Consider the following 21,937-nt stretch of genomic DNA (forward strand, 5'->3'; position numbering starts at 1 on the left):
AAAAGTTGTGCTGAGTATTTTTTGACCACGCCCATTTTGCGGTCACGCCCCCTAATTATCATGTTCATTTTACAAAATTTGGCAGGTTATGAAAGTTTGAACATATTTCTGTGGTTATTTTCAGTTGCTAGTTTTGCCAATGCAGATGAATTGCCCTTTAAAGGGGAAGGAAACCTAGTTGCCGCAAAAACCCTCCCCCCTCCCCCGTGTTGCCCACCCTCCCCCCTAGCCTACCCGTCCCGCTGGGCAAATGCCCCTAACTTGTTACTTACCCTTCTGGGCAGGTCCAGTCCAGGGAGTTCACAGATAACATCTTCTTCCACGCGATCTTCCTGCTTTGAACGGCGTTTTGGCGCATGCACAGTAGGAGCATTTTGCCGGTACGGATCTACTGCGCATGCGCCAAAAGTCACGAAGTACTTTTGGCGCATGCGCAGTAGATCGTACCGGCGAAATGCTCCTACTGCGCATGCGCCGTTCAAAGCAGGAAGAAGATCGCGTGGAAGAATCTGTGAACTCCCTAGACTGGACCTGCGCAGAAGGGTAAGTAACAAGTTAGGGGCATTTGCCCAGCAGGACGGGTAGGCTAGGGGGGAGGAGGGAGCGTGGGGCAACACACGGGAGGGGGGGGGAGGGTTTTTGCGCCAACTAGGTTTCCTTCCCCTTTAAGCCGTGAGTCTAATTTCTCCCAAGGGACCTGTTATTTTTTATTGTTACAATTACTTATTTGCTTATCTAGAAATTATTACAAAATTATCTTATCTGCAGCTGTAGGTGTTCTGGGCTCTCTGCCAAAAGCCAAATGAGTTAGAAACTTTGTTTCTTTTTCTGGCTATTCAGTGCAGAGAAAAACTGGACTTTCCAGTACAAACGAGGGACTGCGTGTTGAGCTGTCAAAAGAGGGACTGTCCCTCTAAAAATGGGTCAGCTGTGAGGTATGCAGCATGTGGTCAAATTATAATCCCCATGCTCTTACCCTTTAACATGTTTATGTTGCTGGGCTTCTGTAGTAACCAAGCTGGATGTGACAGTGAGCCTTATTTAATCATCACCAATTTGACTTACACAGATACCCAATATTATGCGAATGGCTCACATGTTTAATGCAGATCTTAAAGGACCGATAACAGCAAAAAATTAAAGGGTTTTAAAGAAATGACAGTATAATTTACTGTTGAGCTGCACCAGTAAAACTGTGTGTTTGTTTCAGAAACTGTACTATAATTTATATAAACAAGCTGCTGTGAAGCCATGGGGGCAGCCATTCAAAGCTGAAAAAGGAGAAAAGGCACAGGAGACACGGTAGATAACAGATAAGCTCTGAAGAATCCCGTTGAATACTACAGAGTTTATGAGTTATCTGCTGTGATTCCCCGCCTTATCTCCTTTCAGCTTTGAATATCTGCCCCCATGGCTAAACAGCAGCTTGTTTATATAAACTATAGTAGTTTATGAAGCAGACACATCAGTTGTACCAGTGCAGCACAACAGTACAAAACAGTGAACCAGTTAGATTTTTTGGTGTTACTGTTCCTTTAAGTGTATGTAGACAGTCACTGTAGCGGTGCAGAGATTACAAAACTATCCGCTTATCTTCCACTGTAGCAAGAACTGCTGCCCTATAGAGCCACTTTAGGTGCCGGTCAGGGTTGCCAGGTTTAATTTTCACAACTAGCCAAAGTCAGCTACAAAACCAGCCCAAAACTAACCAAGAGGCACTTCAAAAGTAGCCCAAAAATTGCAGATGTGCAGTGAAAAAAAAAGTCTAAAACATAAACAACTATATGTGAAAATATGCCTTTTTCAAATATTAATTGTTTTGCCATTTTTTTCAGTGAAGCAAAATGGGACAGATTTGTCAGTCACCAGGGGCGTAACTACAGAGGGGGCCCCAGGAGGTATAAGGGCCCCATGAGGCTCTAATACATATACAATTTCAATAAATATTGGTAAAACAGGTCAAACCGTAGACCTTTTGGTGGCCAGCAGATTTTTGCCCCAAAATTGTCTGAAATTGAGGCAAGCCAACAGGAAATGTGAGAATGCTTAAGAGTGAAGGGAGACTGGGGTACAGAGCCCAAAATCTGGTAACTCCAGACTTCTACACAAGTCAGTCCCATTGTATGCTGGTTATTGTAGTTTTACAAAACTTGGGCTTGTTTTCAAAGTACAAACCCGCCAAAGACCCAAAAACTAGCCCTACCTTGGCTAATTTGTAGTTTCAAAACCTGCCTGGGCTTTAAATTATTAGTCCAATTTGGCTGGAAAACTGCAACCTGGCAGTCCTGGTGCAGGCGTAGCCTGGATACATGAAGGTGCATCCTCCTGAGACCCTCTCTGTAAAACAGTATACATTTTTCAATTGCTTTTTTTTATTGGGAATGACAGTCTTGGTGAGTTCATCGTGTATTGTTCTCAGCTAGGGAAGGATATTCTCCACATCTGTACCCACAGTACATTGTATTTACAAGTTGAGAATAACTAGTAAACAGTTGCAAATAATTAGTTATTGTTGAGATCACAAAATGTTTTTTTTATTGAAACCTATTGAAGAATGCAGGAAGTTGCACCTCAAAACTTACAGTAACTTAAAACAAGCCATGCTCCAGTTGTAGTGCACACAAAGAGAGCGTACACCTTATACACAGTGACATGAGGCTGGCCAGTATTTGTCAATTCTCATAGAGATGTAGAAGATTTCTTGTAATTCAACCTCCTCTTAATCATCTACCATTTTTCACCAGCTTCCATACAGGAATATATAATGACTTCTGCTAACACTGACCTGCTAGAGATCTGTGGCATATAGTTGCACTAATCCGTAATAAGTTCTGGCTTCTGCCTCTCTCTTCCTTTTCTGATCTGTATGTCTGGCGATCAAGTCTTACAGATTCCTATCTCAATTTCCCTATGTGATCTTAAAGAGGTACAGAATTCCTGCAGGTACACCTATATATTGCATGAATAGTGCAGATCACACATCCTTTCCACTTCTGGGTGACATGGAGGAGGAAAATCAGAGGAAAGTCAAACTTTGAATATCAGGAATACTGCATATAGGGGGAGAGCATGTATTAAGTAAATAGTAAGTAAAGTATTTAAAGGGGACCTGTCAATCAGACATAAAAAGCTGTATAATAAAAGTCCTTTTCAAATTAAACATGAAATCCAAAACCTTTTTTTTATTAAAGCATTCATAGCTGTTGTAAACTCATTTAAATATCTCACCTGTCAATCAAATATTGCCTGTCCCCTTCTATGCCTTAGGTATAAAGGCAGGGCAGACAATTACTTTCACTTTCCATTCAGCACTTGCTAGATGTTACTGCACTCATCACATTATCCCTCTGTCTTTGACATCATCCAGCCCAGTTACAGGCTGGAGAGCCATCCAATTGGCTGGGCGCCCCAGTGCATCCTTGGGAGAGAAGGTGTGCCTGACTTTGGAGCCAAACGTACAGGGTCTCCAACACAGCTTAACAGGGGTTATATGCTGCATCATCCAGTCAGAACCATTTTTTGGCCGACTGTCCAAGAGTGCAGAGAAGCTACTGCATCTCTAGAAGTACCCATCCTGTTCCCCGCCAAGCTGCTAGAGACTCAGGAGGAGAAATGTGCCACTGGTGAAATTGATCCTGCTGCAGAGCTGCCTGTAATCTCCAGTGTGACAGCCTCTGAGAGCACCCCGGTGAGTGACCAACCTAAGGGAGGATACTGGCAAGGATATAAACGTGGGGCCCCGGTTTGAGGACCAGTCTTATGCATTAACCTGCCACGTGGAAGCAGCTGCTAAGTTCCAAAGGGAGAGGTACTTTTGGGAAAAGTAGCGTTACCTGGGGTATAAGAGCTCTTGGGAAGGCACATTTCAATTGAACTGAACTGTGTGGACATTAACCCCTTCCAGAGGATTGGGACTTTGGTAATAAAAAAAGACTGTGTTGAAGAAACAGTCAGGTACCTAATAGTAAGATAGGTAGGTCCCATGTGTACCCAGTGCATGAGTGTATTGTGTATTAGATTGCCCACGTTCTTTCACTACTGTTTTATATGAAGTTTATATTGGTTTCATTTGTAAACTGTAGTGTGTTTTATTTTTCCTAGTGTGCTCCTCATTGTTCCCTAGTTGGAGCCACTGCGCTGTAAATCATAGTGCCCAGTACTTTTTATACGCAAAAGTGACTCGGGCCCCTGGATTGCCAAGAGTTAATTGCTATTAAAAGAGACAGTAACCAAATTAGGGTTATATATAACCTTCAACCAAGAATCTATTCAAGCCAGAATATATGTATGGACTCTCTCGTCTCCCTCGCCTCTGTGAGTTGCGAAAATCCGATTTTAAGTGTGCACAAACCATCAATGTTATCTGGAAATATCAGATATATTTTAAAGGTTCAGTGTAAAAATAAATCTGGGTAAAATAAAAAAATGTTTCTAATATAGTTAACCAAAAATGTAATGTATAAAGGCTGGAGTGACTGGATGTCTAACAAAATAGTCTGGTTGTCAGCTCTTTAATGCTTAGTTAGTTCGCGACTTTAAGTGGGGCCACATGGGACATACACATATATATATTTGGATGCATTAACCCTTTAAGTGCCACAGAACGTAGAATCTACGTTCTGTGGATCAAAGGACCAAAGTGCCACAGATCGTAGATTCTACGTTCTGCAGCACTTCCGGGTTTGCGAGCGGAGGAGCGGCTGTTAGAGCCGCTCGCTCCGTTCCTTCACGATCCCCTGCCCCTAGACAACGAGCAGAGCAGGGGATCGTGTGGCCCCTGGGGCGCGATCGCCCAGGGGCCCCAAAGCAGCAGCAGGGACGCGTTTCCTATGCGTCCTGCTGCTGCCTGCACTGCACTTCCGCCCCCCCATGGCTGCTGACCGTTGGAGCTGGAGATCTGCTGCGTGGGACCCTTTATCAACGATCTGAAGCATCTACCCCAGGTAAGTGTAACATTTACACACACAAAAACACACCAACACACACTTATTACAGTAATATACACTTACATTCACACTTACACACACTCACACATAGATTTTTGGGGATTGGGGGGGGTCACACACACTCACAGCACCCATGTACACTTGCACATGCTCACACGTGCAAATAACATGCAATTTACCCGTTGTGCACACGCATATGTACATATATGGCTTTGTGGCTTTTTTTTTTTTTTTTCTTATCGCATCGTCTCTTTTTGGGCTAAAAAAAATGTTTTATTGCCGTTCCGAATAGCGTATTCGCTAACCGTACTGTGCAGTAGCTTTTGTATGTTATTTTGGTGGTTATATTGCAATTTTGGGTATTTTGGTGCATTTTTAGCCATTTTATTGAATTTTTAGCCATTTTATTGCATTTTCAGCTCTGCATTTGTGTTGTTCACTTGTTTCTGTCCGTATAATCGATTTGGCCCAGCTAAAATATTCAAACGGTAATTCTGGTGGCCGATTACACTAGTGTGAAAAAAAAAGCATTGATTTTTGTGGTTTTATTAGTTTTTGCTGATTTATTTGCATTTCACACTGTTCTGTGTTTACCCCATATGTGGGGCATATAATGGGGTAAAATTCAAGCTTTGTGACGATTTTCAGAAATTTGATAAAAACCGTTACGTTCAGCATTGCTTTGCAGTTTGACAGTTTGCAGTAGGAACACATATTTACCCATATTGGATTTGTCAGAATGTGTACTTTCTGAAAATATATGGTTTTCTGGGGTCTCTGTACTGTTAGGGGGGTCTAATGTCGCATATTACACACACCGGGTGCTTATATTGCAGCAGCCAGCGCGCGTCAGCCGTGAAAATGTATATACACTATTGTCATTTGGGGGTCTCTGTGCGCCACATAGTTTGGTATATCTATGCATATTGGGCATCAAAGTGTTAAGTAGACCCCTGGCGTTCATATTCAGGATGTTTTATGCTGATAAGTTAGGAAATGTGGGGCATATAATGGGGTAAAATTCAAGCTTTGTGACGATTTTCAGAAATTTGATAAAAACCGTTATGTTCAGCATTGCTTTGCAGTTTGGCAATTTGCAGTAGAAACACTTATTTACCCATATTGGATTCGTCAAAATGTGTACTTTCTGAAAATATATGGTTTTCTGGGGTCTCTGTACTGTTAGGTGGTCTAATGTCGCATAATACACACACCGGGTGGTTATATTGCTGCAGCCAGCGCGTCAGCCGTGAAAATGTCTATACATATTGTCATTTGGGGGTCTCTGTGCGCCACATAGTTTGGTATATCTATGCATATTGGGCATCAAAGTGTTCAGTAGACCCCTGGCGCTCATATTTAGGATGTTTTATGCTGATAAGTTACGAAATGTGGGGCATATAATGGGGTAAAATTCAAGCTTTGTGACGATTTTCAGAAATTTGATAAAAACCGTTACGTTCAGCATTGCTTTGCAGTTTGGCAGTTTGCAGTAGGAACACATATTTACCCATATTTGATTCGTCAGAATGTGTACTTTTTGAAAATATATGGTTTTCTGGGGTCTCTGTACTGTTAGGGGGGTCTAATGTCGCATATTACACACACCGGGTGCTTATATTGCAGCAGCCAGCGCGTCAGCCGTGAAAATGTATATACACTATTGTCATTTGGGGGTCTCTGTGCGCCACATAGTTTGGTATATCTATGCATATTGGGCATCAAAGTGTTTAGTAGACCCCTGGCGTTCATATTTAGGATGTTTTATGCTGATAAGTTAGGAAATGTGGGGCATATAATGGGGTAAAATTCAAGCTTTGTGACGATTTTCAGAAATTTGATAAAAACCGTTATGTTCAGCATTGCTTTGCAGTTTGGCAGTTTGCAGTAGAAACACTTATTTACCCATATTGGATTCGTCAGAATGTGTACTTTCTGAAAATATATGGTTTTCTGGGGTCTCTGTACTGTTAGGTGGTCTAATGTCGCATAATACACACACCGGGTGGTTATATTGCAGCAGCCAGCGCGTCAGCCGTGAAAATGTCTATACATATTGTCATTTGGGGGTCTCTGTGCGCCACATAGTTTGGTATATCTATGCACATTGGGCATCAAACTGTTTAGTAGACCCCTATGTTTATATTTAGGATGCTTTATGCTGGTAATGATACATGGACAATACGATGCTGGAAAGTTGAAGCATTGAGGCAATTTTCAGATATTTCACAAAAACCATCAATTTTGGGAAAGCCTTGCGACTCAGTAGTTTGGAGCAATAAGGCATGGGTACCCATTTTAGATTCTGTAGAATGTGTACTTTCCAAAAATGTATGGGTTTGGGGGGTAAACATATATTTCTGTGTTTTTACCCCACAAAAATGCAGTCAATGTGTTGATCTTTCATTAGCTGAAGTTACCCACAGGACTATTTGTATGCGCTAACTTCATTTTGGGGCCTCTAACTGCCAGATACTTTGGTACACCTATGAACAATGGCCACCAAACTGTTCAGAGGAACCCTGGCAATCATATTTAGGGTGCTTTTTTTTGGTGCGTAACGATACATGGGTGATATGGTGCTGAGAAGTTGAAGCTTTGAGGCAATTTTCAGATATTTCACCAAAACCGACAATTGTGGGAAAGCCTTGCGACTCAGTCGTTTGGAGCAGAAAGGCATGGGTACCCATTTTAGATTCGGTAGAATGTGTACTTTCCAAAAATATATGGGTTTGGGGGGGTAAACATATATTTCTGTGTTTTTACCCCACAAAAATGCAGTCAATGTGTTGATTTTTCATTAGATGAAGTTACCCACAGGACTATTTGTATGCGCTAACTTCATTTTGAGGCCTCTAAATGCCAGATACTTTGGTAAACCTATGAACAATGGCCACCAAACTGTTCGGAGGAACCCTGGCAATCATATTTAGGGTGTTTTTTTTTGGTGCGTAACGATACATGGGTGATATGGTGCTGAGAAGTTGAAGCTTTGAGGCAATTTTCAGATATTTCACCAAAACCGACAATTGTGGGAAAGCCTTGCGACTCAGTAGTTTGGAGCAGAAAGGCATGGGTACCCATTTTAGATTCGGTAGAATGTGTACTTTCCAAAAATATATGGGTTTGGGGGGGTAAACATATATTTCTGTGTTTTTACCCCACAAAAATGCAGTCAATGTGTTGATTTTTCATTAGATGAAGTTACCCACAGGACAATTTGTATGCGCTAACTTCATTTTGGGGCCTCTAAATGCCAGATACTTTGGTAAACCTATGCACAGTGGGCACCAAACTGTTTGGAGGACCCCTGGCAATCACAATTTGGGTGCTTTTTTGTGATACATAATGATACATGGGTGATATGGTGCTGGGAAGTTGAAGGTTTGAGGCAATTTTCAGATATGTCACCAAAACCGACAATTTTGGGAAAGCCTTGCGACTCAGTAGTTTGGACCAGAAAAGCATGGGTACCCATTTTAGATTCGGTAGAATGTGTATTTTCCAAAAATTTATGGGTTTGGGGGGTAAACATATATTTCTGTGTTTTTACCCCACAAAAATGCAGTCAATGTGTTGATTTCTCATTAGATGCAGTTACCCACAGGACTATTTGTATGCGCTAACTTCATTTTGAGGCCTCTAACTGCCAGATACTTTGGTAAACCTATGAACAATGGCCACCAAACTGTTTGGAGGAACCCTGGCAATCATATTTAGGGTGTTTTTTCTTGGTGCGTAACGATACATGGGTGATATGGTGCTGAGAAGTTGAAGCTTTGAGGCAATTTTCAGATATTTCACCAAAACCGACAATTGTGGGAAAGCCTTGCGACTCAGTAGTTTGGACCAGAAAAGCATGGGTACCCATTTTAGATTCGGTAGAATGTGTACTTTCTAAAAATATATGGGTTTTTGGGGGGTAAACATATATTTCTGTGTTTTTACCCCACAAAAATGCAGTCAATGTGTTGATTTTTCATTAGCTGAAGTTACCCACGGGACTGTTTGTATGCGCTAACTTCATTTTGGGGCCTCTAAATGCCAGATACTTTGGTAAACTTATGAACAATGGCCACCAAAATGTTCAGAGGAACCCTGGCAATCATATTTAGGGTGCTGTTTCTTAGTATGTAATGATACATGGGTGATATGGTGCTGGGAAGTTGAAGGTTTGAGGCAATTTTCAGATATTTCACCAAAACCGACAATTTTGGGAAACCTTGCGACTCAGTAGTTTGGAGCAGAAAGGCATGGGTACCCATTTTAGATTCTGTAGAATGTGTACTTTCCAAAAATATATGGGTTTGGGGGGTAAATATATATTTCTGTGTTTTTACCCCACAAAAAATGCAGTCAATGTGTTGATTTCTCAGTAGCTGAAGTAAAGTCCTGAACAAATTGGATGTGCTAACTTCATATTGGTGTCTCTAAATGCCAGATACTTTGGTAAACCTATGCATAATGGGTATCAAACTGTTCAGTGGACCCCTGGCAATCATATTGCAGGTGCTTTTTCTTGGTACCTAATATAGTTTGGGATATGCGGAGCAGTATAATAAAACCTTTGAAATTATTTTTCAAAATTTTGAATTTTATTTTGAAAAACCGCTATGTTCAGACAAGTTTTTCTGTTTGGTAGTTGGGAGTAGAGAGACATAGTCACCCATTTTGTAATCGGCAGAATGTGTACTTTTCAAAAATGTATGGTTTTCTGGGGTAAACCTATGGTTTCAGGATGTTTTGCCTTGGAATCTAAAGCATGCCGTTTTCTGCCTTAGTGCTTTCAAAATTCAGTAATATACTGCCGGGAGTTTTTGCTGTACAGAAGTCCTAAATCTCCCTAAAACTATACATATCTGGTATTGGCACGTTCGACAGACATAAGGCTTTCCAAATCAGTTGGATTTTCATCTGTAAAATGAAAAATTTTTCTGGTATAAATTGATATACGATGAAAAATGGTAATTTTTCTTTTTTTTTTGGTATTTAGCACTATAAATTTTTTTGCACAGGTGGAAATACATGAAAACTCAGGCAGATTTAGAAAGCTCAGTTTCTACCGAAAAAAACAATGTACAGTTTTCCTAGGTAAACTATAGGTTTCCCCTCAGAAAATGCCCCTAAAGTGAGAGAGCACAAAATGCTTAAAAACGGCTGGCATTTTGCGTAACCAAAATGTGAAATTCTGCTGGCACTTAAAGGGTTAAATATAAGTGGAGTGAAGCTTTACCAGTGATGTTGCCCAGACCTGGATTTGCATTTCATATAACTGTATATGAAGAAATGTACACTAGCTTTATAAATTGCACAACTTACGATGGGAACCCTAGTGTTTCAATTTCTTTAAAGGAGACAATACACACGCAGTTGTGTTTTTATATTCAGATATGCAGAATGGAATATATTGTGCTTTTTACCAAATGTGTTTTTCAGATGTATATTGCCCCTTTAAGAAAACAGATACCCTTAATATTCAATGATAGATGATTAAGCCTGTATTTCTAATGTAGTGCATTGCCTTGCCACCTGGAACTTTTTCACATGCTGTTGTGTTAAAACCTGGCACAAAAAGTAATTGGATTTTTACCTTTTGCTTTTCACCTTTTGGAAGTGCAATGTATTTTTAGTGCAATCTAAAAATTTAATTAAAAAGTAGTCAAGCAAATTCTGACAATCTGACAAATATGTTTAAAACTTTTTCTGGATGGTCATAGAAGTTTCATTCAACTAACCTGGATAAATCACTTCTGACTAGTTTGCAAAGCTGATATGAAAAGACTTGAAAAGAATTGATTAGGGGGTTGTGTGGTCCAGAGTGGTTGAATACTTATGGAATGCTATATTAAATATTCAATATAAGTGGATTATAAACCTAAACCAGGCCCTACCTTCTGAATTACTATTTTATATCTGGCAGTGTTTCTAAAAGTCTTTCTGTGCATAAACTCACATATGCAGATTATATTGGGATAACTCAAGGCAGCAAAATTAAATAGTTCTACACTGTTATGTGAAGTATTCCACTCCAAAGTTCATGAAAATATATTTTAAGTTAATGTCCTAATTGTACTGACTGCTGATCACCTCTACTGTGTGCAAACATCTTTATTCTGTTTCTTCAACAAACTTCACTGGTTTAATCTCCAATGCAACTGGGTCAAGCAGTTGAGTTATTTTTTCTTTTACCCAGTATCCCCAAACTTTGTCAGCTATTTAGAATGCAATTGGCCAATATCCCTTGTAATGTAAAGTTCTGTCATCTGTCGTCGGCAGTGCAAAAATCGTCAGTAACTGATCTTAAAGTCCAAGATTACTTTGAAAACCAATAATTATTGTCTGTGCATATCTGACATTTTGTAAAAGTGGCCATACACAAAGTCACCAAACGAGCGAATCTTTCCCCGATATGTCCACCCATGGCAGGGCGATATCGGGTTAATCTGAACATTTGGCCCTATGGCCGAACGATCAGATTACAACAAAGAGAATGGGCACTGACAGATCGTAGGACGAATCAACTATCCGATGCGGTCCTCGAAAAATCAAACCTGCCCGATCGATATCTGCCCAATTTTTGGCCTGTTCTCGATCAGGGAGACCATCGGAAACTCCCACACACGAGCAGATACGCTGCAGAATTGGTCTAAAGGATTGATATTGGCAGCTTTAATCTGCCCATGTATGGCCAACTTAAAGGGATACTGTCATAGGAAAAAAACATTTTTCAAAATGAATCAGTTAATAGTGCTGCTCCGGCAGAATTCTGCACTAAAATCCATTTCTCAAAAGAGCAAACAGATTTTTTTTATATTCAATTTTGAAAATCTGACATGGGGCTAGACATATTGTCAATTTCCCAGCTGCCCCAAGTCATGTGACTTGTGCTCTGATAAACTTCAATTACTCTTTACTGCTGTACTGCAAGTTGGAGTGATTTCACCACCTCCCTTTTTACCTCCCAGCAGCCAAACAAAAGAACAATGGGAGGTAACCAGATAGCAGCTTCCTAACACAAGATAACAGCTGCCTGGTAGATCTAAGAACAGCACTCAATAGTAAAATCCCCTGTCCCACTGAGACACATTCAGTTACATTGAGAAGGAAAAACAGCAGCCTGCCAAAAAGCATTTCTCTCCTAAAGTGCAGGCACAAGTCACATGACCAGGGGCAGCTGGGAAATTGACAAAATGTCTAGCCCCATGTCAGATTTCAAAATTGAATATAAAAAAAATCTGTTTGCTCTTTTGAGAAATGGATTTCAGTGCAGAATTCTGCTGGAGCAGCACTATTAACTAATTAATTTTGAAAAATTTTTTTTTTCCCATGACAGTATCCCTTTAAGGCATTCCTGAACTTAAATACAGTACAAAAAAATGGTTGTGTGAGCCAATTAACTGAGCTGAATCTAGATACTTACAGTAGTCCTGATTCGGATCAGAGTGGCCTATAAGGTGAAAGTTATCATGCTTTTAAGAAATTTGCATTTTCCAAACTTGATTTACAAATAAAAAAAAGTTACCAGACTGATTCAGGGGTGGCTGTTCCTTAATGTCAAGTGTTTTAACCATAAAAAATTTGCATCATCATGAACATAGGAAATAAATGAAAAAGGGTAATAAAATGCTAAAGCTGAAAAGAAGCAACAATCTGCAATTTTTTATCGGCTAGTTTATATCATGCCAATCATCCATCTTCCCCACAATGTAGATTAGGAAGAACATTTGCATGACAGAGGGCATAACGACACACAAATGCAAAAAGAATAACATACTACTAGGAATCAAATATCACTGAACTTCAGTTCCATGCACCTCAGTGCTAGGTAGTTGTGATATGTAATTTCTGGAGAGCTGGAGTGTTGACAGTTATGGCTGAGCTCATTGGTAATCCATCAATTCTGGGATTTCAAACGTGTCTTTTCTATGTAGATACAGAAACCACTACACTGGTGGAAGGAGAGTTTTTTCGTCTACAATACAATGTACAGGAACTATGTAGTAGTTGTTTACCTTTATGTAACAGCATAAACATTACAACACTCTTGGGCTTTGATCATGTCCATTCCAGGAGGTTAATATCAGCAGCACAATGTACAGAGAGGAGTCACTGGTTGTGCATACTCAAGATAATCTGAAACCTTCTACAATTAATTGGTTCACCTCCATAAATTAAGGCACCTCAATATCAAATACACTAAACTAAACACAAAAAACAAGGGAGGAGTAGCCTACATTTTAAGTGTGATAACCCTTTTCAGAAACACTTGAAAATGGTTAATATGCAAGAGATTTGTATGCACAGAGGAGTGTCAGAACAGCAATTCATTCTAGTGCTTTTTTTTTTAACAAAGCAGAAATGTTTTCTGTCCCAATATCAAGGCTTCAAATACTATTGCGGGATAGTAAAGAGATTAAAGCATTTTATAATAAGTGCACTGCAATAAGAGGCTTCATAGACAAAAGTTAAAAGTTTCATAGGATGTGGGCAGTTGATTGTGGAATCACAGGAGGCCGTTTTTTTAGAAGCAAAATCAGCTTGGGATGCAAGAATTTTAAGGCTTTGGTCTGTTTGCAGGAAAAGGAGCAGAGCCAAATGGGTCTACACTAGTGATTTCAGAGGTCCTGTACGTTACAGAAGATATAGGAACAGATCCAGCTACAGAGGTGTTTGCATTCTTGGATACAACTTTAAAAGCAGCAATTGGTTGAGCATCAACATTCCGCCCATCTTGAGGATTATAGTGCCTGGAATACTTTGACAATGACTGTGGGCGAAAAGAATTTGTGACCACTGTGCCAAATACTGTCTCTTGAGCAGCGTCATGTCCTGGAAGTGTATGATTCTCGATGATGCCTGGTTCCTTTGAGGTATTAGTAAAAAGAGAGGTGTCAACAGATTCTAAGGTTCTGATGGAATGCGAATAGAGATTGCCTGTGGTGTACGAGGTTTTCATTGAAGGGGATCCCACTGGCACTTCAGAATTTCGGAATGTAGAATTACCTGCCACATCAAGCCCATACAGAGATGGAAACGTTTGGGATGAAGAATTTTGGGTTGCTTCTTCAACACTGAGTTTCCTAGAGAAAGGGGCCCTGAGGAACACATCAGGTTCCTGTGATTGGGATAAAGGGAATGCAGTCTTGGCTACAAAGGGAGCATTAGTAAATATATCGCATTCATCCTGTGTTAATTTATGACCCTTGAATGGAGCAGTGGAGAATACATCAAGATCTTCTGTCAAGCTCAACTCTGGTCGCCGGGAGGTTACCTTTTGAAAAGGAAGTTGAGAGTTCTGGTTGCTTTTTTCCTCGATATGAGAACTTGAAAGTTCTAAATCCTTAGCTTTCTTAGAACATTCTTCATCATCTGATTCCATTAGTAAAGGTCTTGATCCACTGCAGTCGAGCAAGTCAGGCTCATGATCAGTTCCTTCTCCGTCACTGCTATGAAAAGAGCTGCAGCTAGATGGACCCTTTGATGGGCAATCGTTTTTCATTTCAAGGAAGTGTGTGTTGTCAACAGCCAGAGGATAATCTCCACCAGAGTGTATTTTATTATACCCATCGCTTCCAGGTGGAATCTTCCAAGAGGAATCTTGATGCACACCTACCAAAAAGAACAACAAAAGACCCTTACATTTCCTGTGTTTACAGTGTGAAAAAAATATGAGTAACTGTATAGTACCTAACACAGCAGCAAAAATAACTCATTTATGGTCTCTGTAGAGAACTGTCAAACAACTAAAGTACTAGTTAAAGGAAAAAAAGTAAACAGTAGCCTAACCTAATAAGGCTATTCATACACACAAGCATCTCTTACAAAATGTCACTACTCAGTAGATTAAATATTAAAATGATCAAACAGGCAATTACAAATGGAGTTCATCCTGTTGTAAAGGAACCATATGCCATTATGTGATGCGAAATGCATTGTGTACCAGTATGAGAATACTCCTTGCGCCATTGCCATCTTTCTATCGTGCTTGTTTATATGGCCGTCTCATTAGGAAAATATATCTGGAATTGAACACAATTTGTTGGCTATTCAAATACGTTCACTGATATACACGTATACACAATCATGTACAGGTATGGAACCTATTATCCAGAAATGCCTTATCCAGCACAAATACATGATAATTTAATTTCCCAATTCTCTGTAACAACTTAGTACCCTGTACTACCTAAGAGATCACATATCCATGTTGATTTTTTTTAAATTAATCTCTAGTAAACGCAAGGGCCTATTTACGGATTATAGAGGTCGAAGAAAGAAAAAAAAACTTTTTTCTCGAATGCAAGTTTATTTAAGAAAAAATGCGACAGAACATTCCCGTGTGCAAAAGTCACACCAGCAAGAATCACATTGTTCCATTCATTTTCAATGAGGCTAAAAAAAGGTGAATATTTTCATGAACCATGAAAATAAATATATAATTAAAGCTGTTAGAGACAATTTCCATTGACTCCTATTGAACCTCGCCAGCTTTTACTTGCAGAGTATTCTTTAATACATGGCAACTATTGGGAGGCTCCAAAGAATATTCTTGAGTATATTCCTACTTGCTTTTATTTGCTGTGTTTTTTTACTGAAATCGTGAAAAAACTAAAACTTGATTTTTGATAAATTGGCCCTTATTGCATTGTGCTCTGCATTACAAAAATCCCCCAGATCTCAAGCATTTGGGATAATTGATACCATACCTGTACACAAACATCCACAGATTTATTAGCATGCTGTCATCTACAACATTAATATTCCAGACTGCCTCAGCTAAACACAAAGGAAGACATCAGGTTATCACATGTAACACCGCTTACCTTGTGGGTAGCAATAGGCTACTGAAAGCAAAAAGGAAGAAGGCATGACTGATTGTAAAACCTATATTTCAAGGTACTAACGACACCAGTTGAAATGACTTGATGATCAGATTTTTAAATGGACTTCAAAGAATTTGGTTAGAAAGGATGTACCCTATAAATAAGGATTCCTGAATCAACCTAAAGACGTAGTAAGGATTCATAACTCGGAGGGTCTCCAAGGATCCATAACTCTCCCTTGATCTTTGAGATTTCTGATCAGCTGATGGCATTTGCAATTCAAGTGCCGAATGTGCTTTGGCCTGCTGCTCGAGTTATTAGGTTTGAATTCTGGATGAGCAAACATTGTGCATGACTATAGTTGCCACCTTTTCTGGAAAAAAATACCGGCCTTCCTATATATTTCTCTTTTTTCCCTATTAACATTGGGATCAACCATAATTTTTACCGGCCAGACCGGTAAAATACCAGCCAGGTGGCAACCCTATGCATGACTGATATAATCAGCACTGAGCCACAAAGACTCAATGAGGATAAAGAGTTTACAGGGGTGACTTAGAAAAGGGGTCTTACAGAGAGACAACCAGAACAGCCCTATATAATAGGGTTTTCATTGCACAACAGATAACTCACCTGCAGTGTGTGGTGTACTGGTGTAAGCATACAGTATTTTATTTCTGCTACTTACAACAATTCCTTACCTTGTAAAACAGAATACAAAAGCTGATTTAGTATCTAAAATTTAGTATCCAAATAAAGTGGCACCACTAAAGCCATCCCTTGTTTGAGTCAGAAACGGAAACAGGCATGCACTTCTTTCTATCTTTCTGACAGCAAAAGAACATTTATTAAATGCAAGCCCAAGAAGAAATTACTTGATTTGCTGTATGAAATCCAAAACGGACATTATTCCTCTTGGTGGGATACAGGACAAGAACCTGCCCCAGTATGTGTGTAAAAAAAAAAATTCTGCATATGTATAATTCGTGCAGGTCATGGAACATGCCTGCCAAAATCCTCTACAATATTTATTAGAAGTAGCTGGTAATTTTGGAAAAATGGAAAAGAATATTAGTAATATGTTAAAAGGTAAACTGTTGCCTAACAATCTCATTCATAACAGGTCATGAGACCTTAACATGTGGCTTTCCCATGTCTGGAAACTACAAAAAGATGACAAGTAAGGTACCCCTTATATTTTATTTGGGGGCACATTTTTCCTTAGAAGACATTAAAGATTTGACAACACTAACATAATACTGCAAAGTTTACACAATCAATTTTATGGCATATCCATATACACAATTAGATTTCAAAATGGAGAATGCAAATCCGAAAGGTGCTGCGATACCCACAGAAAACATAGAACACAAATATATGAGATGTGGCCTATAGAAATGAGTCTTAGCTATTTTCACCAATGTATTCTCTTGGCAACATTTATATTTCCAATAGAAAATCTATTTATATTTTCAATAGAAAGACGTTTACAAGGTAGGCCATCTTTGCTCTTTTTGCATTTGATATAACAAATTGAGTAAAAGATAATTCGACTTTTCAACATTTTAATGTGCATACAAAGTACCCATCTCACAACTGGTCCAAGTAAGGTGCGTGCATTTACTGCCACTATTGGTGCCTTTGGGAGTCAATTACAGCAGAGACCACACACCCACTATCAGAGCCACTATGTGGCTTATTTACTGAACCATAAAGAAGATTTAAAGACTACTTTGATGGTTATTGAAAAATAGATATACTCATTCTATTAAATAAATAAATAAAAATCACTGACAAGTTTTCCCAATGGAATCGTTAGAAATGTTGAGTGTTTTACTTATTTTAGCAACTTAAAATTCACAAAGCCTACAATATCAAAGGGGAACTCCGGCTTCCAAACCAAAATGTGATAAAGAGGCCACATATCACAGAAACCCCTAATATACCCACCACAGTTACCTGTTTCGTCAAAAAGTATGAATAAATGCAATTTTCTTTGCTGAAATCCAGCTGTTTGACAGTTCTTCTCTTGTTGCATCATTTGAAATCCTGGCAGGGAAGGAGGGACTAAACACTGATGTTACAAATTGTAACAACTTCTCCACAGCTTACAGACAGCATGCAGGAACTACATACCCCACAATGCATTGCACTGTGATGTTCCATTCCTTACTAAAATCACGTGTGCAGGGAATTGTGGGGTTTGGAGGATGCAGGCTAAGGACAGCTGTCTGCTGATACAAAGAAACAGTAGTCAGCCAGCTCAGCAAAGTAGTCAGACAGATCAGCAGGAGAACAGGGGGCTAGGCTTAGGGAACTGTTCCAAACCATTAAAAATCGCGAAATTCTGCATATTTTTTAATTGATGTATATTGCAAAGTTGCTTGAAATTATGTTTACTTTTCAGAAAGCTTAAGTCAGTTTGTATGGAGCTCCCCTTAAAAAAGTACAATAAATAGAGTTTGGGGTCTAACTGCAATGATCCAAAACATTCTTTTTTGGTATTTTAAATTGTTTAGCAACCTATGTAAATAGGTGAGCATACAAGGGGTCCACACACAGCATGGCTGCCGCTCAACATCTGGCAATGTCATATAAACTGGCCAGCAGGCAGATAATGTCAAACCTGCTAGATTCCAGAACATGAATATCAGCGGGGATCAACATGCCTACAACAATCATATGAAACTTGTTGGAATGTGTAAATCTGCTTTAGGAGTGCTCTTTAATTGTTGCGGAGACATCTGTTTATTGAATGTTGCACTGACAACGTTGCACTGACATTTTTTGTATTTGAAACCTTTATACAAACATTGCAATTACCTGTAAAATGTTTTCATTGGGTACTTACCTGAAGCTTTTAGAGCAGCTACTCCCTAAAGTTGTGAGCAGCCACTCATGTTTACAGGGTTGATGCTGACCAACTAGTGGCAGCAGACAAAAGCGACACAGCTCTAGAGCTCAAGGTTTTGATGCAGGGATACTAGTGACCCCCTGCTGGTAATAAAACTTGAGCTAAATCTTTGTATATACATTTAAACATACAAATATTTCTACTCAAGACTGCTGAACATGCCCAACGGCACGATACAAACGAAAACTCATTACTGAAACAGGATTATTCTAATGAATAAATATGCATTTATCTAGGTTTGGTTATGTATAAGATGGATAAATGTGGCACTCTCTGATAATCCCCAACGCAAATATCAGCAACATATTTTAGCAAACCTTGCAAAATGTTGAAGTGTTTAGATATGTAAAGCGATAATAAACAAGTGCTGAAAGTCTGAAAGCAGAAGCAGTTCTTTAAAATACTTTAATTCACAGAAATAGATTGGTTTCTACTATACAATCGGGGGAATGTGCAGGTTTTAAAGATCATAAAGGGAATAGATTCTTCATAGCTACTATTTTTTCCTTGGAAATATAGGAAGGACAAAACTGAAGGGTTCTGTACCAGGGGAGGCTCATGGAATGAGTTAACAGAAATATATTTATATATTTATATATACACAAGTCAAAATTCTATCAATCACTTCACTAAAGGGATCCCTCCCGCACTGATAAGATTTGCTCTCAATTAGAAAGCACATTTTCTTACATTACAGAAGAAGAAAGAAAAAAAGCTTGGTGGATTCAGCACAGGTATAAACCAGTTGTACATAGGAGCTCCCCCCCCCACACACTCTGAAGATAAAGAGTTCTATTTTCAGACAGCAAAATCCATCACATTGTAGAGGGGCATCAAAAGACATACAAAGAAAGCCTACCTTAACGGATTCGTATACCCTGTGAGCGATGTGTACAATATACAGATTACATCGCAGACTTCCTTACTGACATTTGCACGAACAGAGAATACGCTTTTCTTGCAGGACACGCTAAACACAAACACAGTTTTAAATACTTATTTCATAAAAAAAAATAAAAAATTTAAAGATCGGGCTACACTGGTATCCCGCCATGCAGAGTGGAATATTCAGCAGGACTAAAACAGATATTGGACATTTCTTTTGTCACATCTGTGATGTTAAAAGTTAGGAGCAAAGGCAACAAACTTTTATGCTGAAGTTGCTTCAAAACTTTCAGAAACAGGACTTGATCTGAAAAATAAAGGAATTTTTGTTCCACATACTGCATCTGTACATGACTTGAGTCTGGTTTACAATATTTTTGTGGACCAAGTATGGCTGCATAAATTGGTCAACACAGGAAGATCTATCGACTACGTATTTTTTTTTTTCTTGACAGTTTGCTCCTCCACAAGTTCATTGGATTTAGGAAGAAATTATGATATAAGCTTTCTGCAGGACTTTCTATCACTAGAACCAAAAATATTGTGCATGAAACACTTTAAATACAGCGCAACAACTGGGAGCTGCTATACAAATGCATTGGTTTTACAGACGGAAGCTTAAAATAGTTTATGGTCTGAGAAAATACGATGTCACAATGCTATGACGTCACAGTTATTTTTTTCATTCTCGTAATTTTGCCCCTTTTTACATTTATCTGTTTAAATATGTTTAAATCTGTTTAAATACCTAAATGGACATTATAAATGGACATTCGGACGTGCAGTGCTGATTACAGAAGACATATGTCTAGTATCATTATGGACATTTTGTAGTGTCTGTGTATCATGATATAGGCTCTTAAGATATAAAATATAATTTTTCAATTTATGACACATCGTAATTCAGTCTCTTTGTTTCACAGTCTCACTCTTTTGTGTTCAATGGACCCTGGATGTACCTAAGCAAAATAAAGCAAAAGTGGCCACTGGTACTCTGATTTTGGAGGGATGCATATTTGAAAGCAGTTCTCTGCTAGCGGATACCACATATTTACATCAGAAAGGTGAAAAACAAAAGGACAATGAGACATTCTGAGATGTTACTCTGACATTCTATTGTTATCCTAATTTGGGGTTTAAAAAATAAATACTTCATGGAGTATTAGGAAGAATCATCTGAGGTTGATCAATGGCAGATCTTTGGTGGGTACTCCATTACCAGGTAAGTGTTGATATATATATTTATATAAATGTATTTACCATATATGGCAACTGTTGTAGAGAACAGGCCCATTTTAAACCTGTACAAGAATACTTCATATATTTTAGGTAAAAGCAACCTGTTCTTGATATCCGTACACAAGAAGGCTTTTTATGATCTATTAAGAATCCAATATGTAAACATGGAACAGCAAGTGCAACCTTCGGTGTTCTGGTTGTTGAGGAACCACAGTTCCTAGCAAGACCCCACCAGAAGTGCCGAAGACTGCCAATCCCTGAGCGAGTGTCAGCAACTCCATCACTGGGGTGAATTGGTAATCCTCTTTGGCCCCTCTCATATAACCACCATCTAAGCTGTTTAGTCCTTCCACAACACAGGTTCCTCTATCCTTTTAAAGACGGAAGCAGTTCATAGAAGACAAAGATGGTAAAGGATATGTATTCAGAGTTAGCCACAGTTTTCTTAGCAGATCCACACTACACTGATGCACAGAAGGATCAAATAAAAAATACAGAGATGTACATATATATATACCCATCTAACTATTTATATATATGTATATATATGCAGGGTTACTCCTCTGAGGGGTGGGAAGGATTTCACTAGCATGTGTGCAGTTTACAAGTCTATGAGCTGATCCACCAGTAGAAGAGACATGGTCATGTTTGGTAGGCTTGACTCAGAATTCCCACTGCTGCTACTAGAGTGAGTACCTGGAAAGTGGGGGAGAGACAGCAGTTCAGTATCTTAGTGAGGACAGAGAGAGAAAGAGGAAAAGAAGGGTTGAGGAAGGAGTGCAACAAAAATAAAGCAGCTTTATTATTGTTATATGAGCTGGTTATGAAAATGTGAAGCCGGAAAGCTTTATGCATGATAGGTTTTTAAACTTGCATCAAGACCCACAGTACCCCACCTTTGGGATAGTTACTGTACTATTTGTCACAAAAGGCACTTAGTTAACCAGGTGCAAGAAAAAAGAGGTTGTCAATAAATCCTTCCTGTTGATTGGTTGCTCTAATTGACTAAACCTGTATAGCCAACATTTACAATTTTTTACATAACCACTGGAGCACTAAAAACTAGCAACTGTATACCTATAACAGCAAAGGAGAATGTGAAGCGTTTCAAATGGCATGTTCTATGATTC

At 39.1% G+C, this 21,937-nt stretch overlaps 1 protein-coding gene across 13 annotated transcripts in view; it reads right to left on the reverse strand.

Moving 5' to 3' along the window:
- Positions 1-12,600: 12,600 nt before the first annotated feature.
- Positions 12,601-21,937, reverse strand: part of LOC108712767 (AP2-associated protein kinase 1) — an 82,513-nt gene continuing 73,176 nt past the window's right edge. For all 13 annotated transcript variants that reach the window (XM_018255174.2, XM_041588162.1, XM_018255175.2 and 10 more), the window contains one exon: positions 12,601-14,555. In XM_018255174.2, the coding sequence (XP_018110663.1) occupies positions 13,501-14,555 (1,055 nt within the window). In that variant the 3' untranslated portion in view covers positions 12,601-13,500. The remainder of the gene's footprint in view (positions 14,556-21,937) is intronic.

This window comes from Xenopus laevis, chromosome 3S, assembly GCF_017654675.1.
Source record: "Xenopus laevis strain J_2021 chromosome 3S, Xenopus_laevis_v10.1, whole genome shotgun sequence".
NCBI classification, from domain to species: Eukaryota; Metazoa; Chordata; class Amphibia; order Anura; family Pipidae; genus Xenopus; species Xenopus laevis.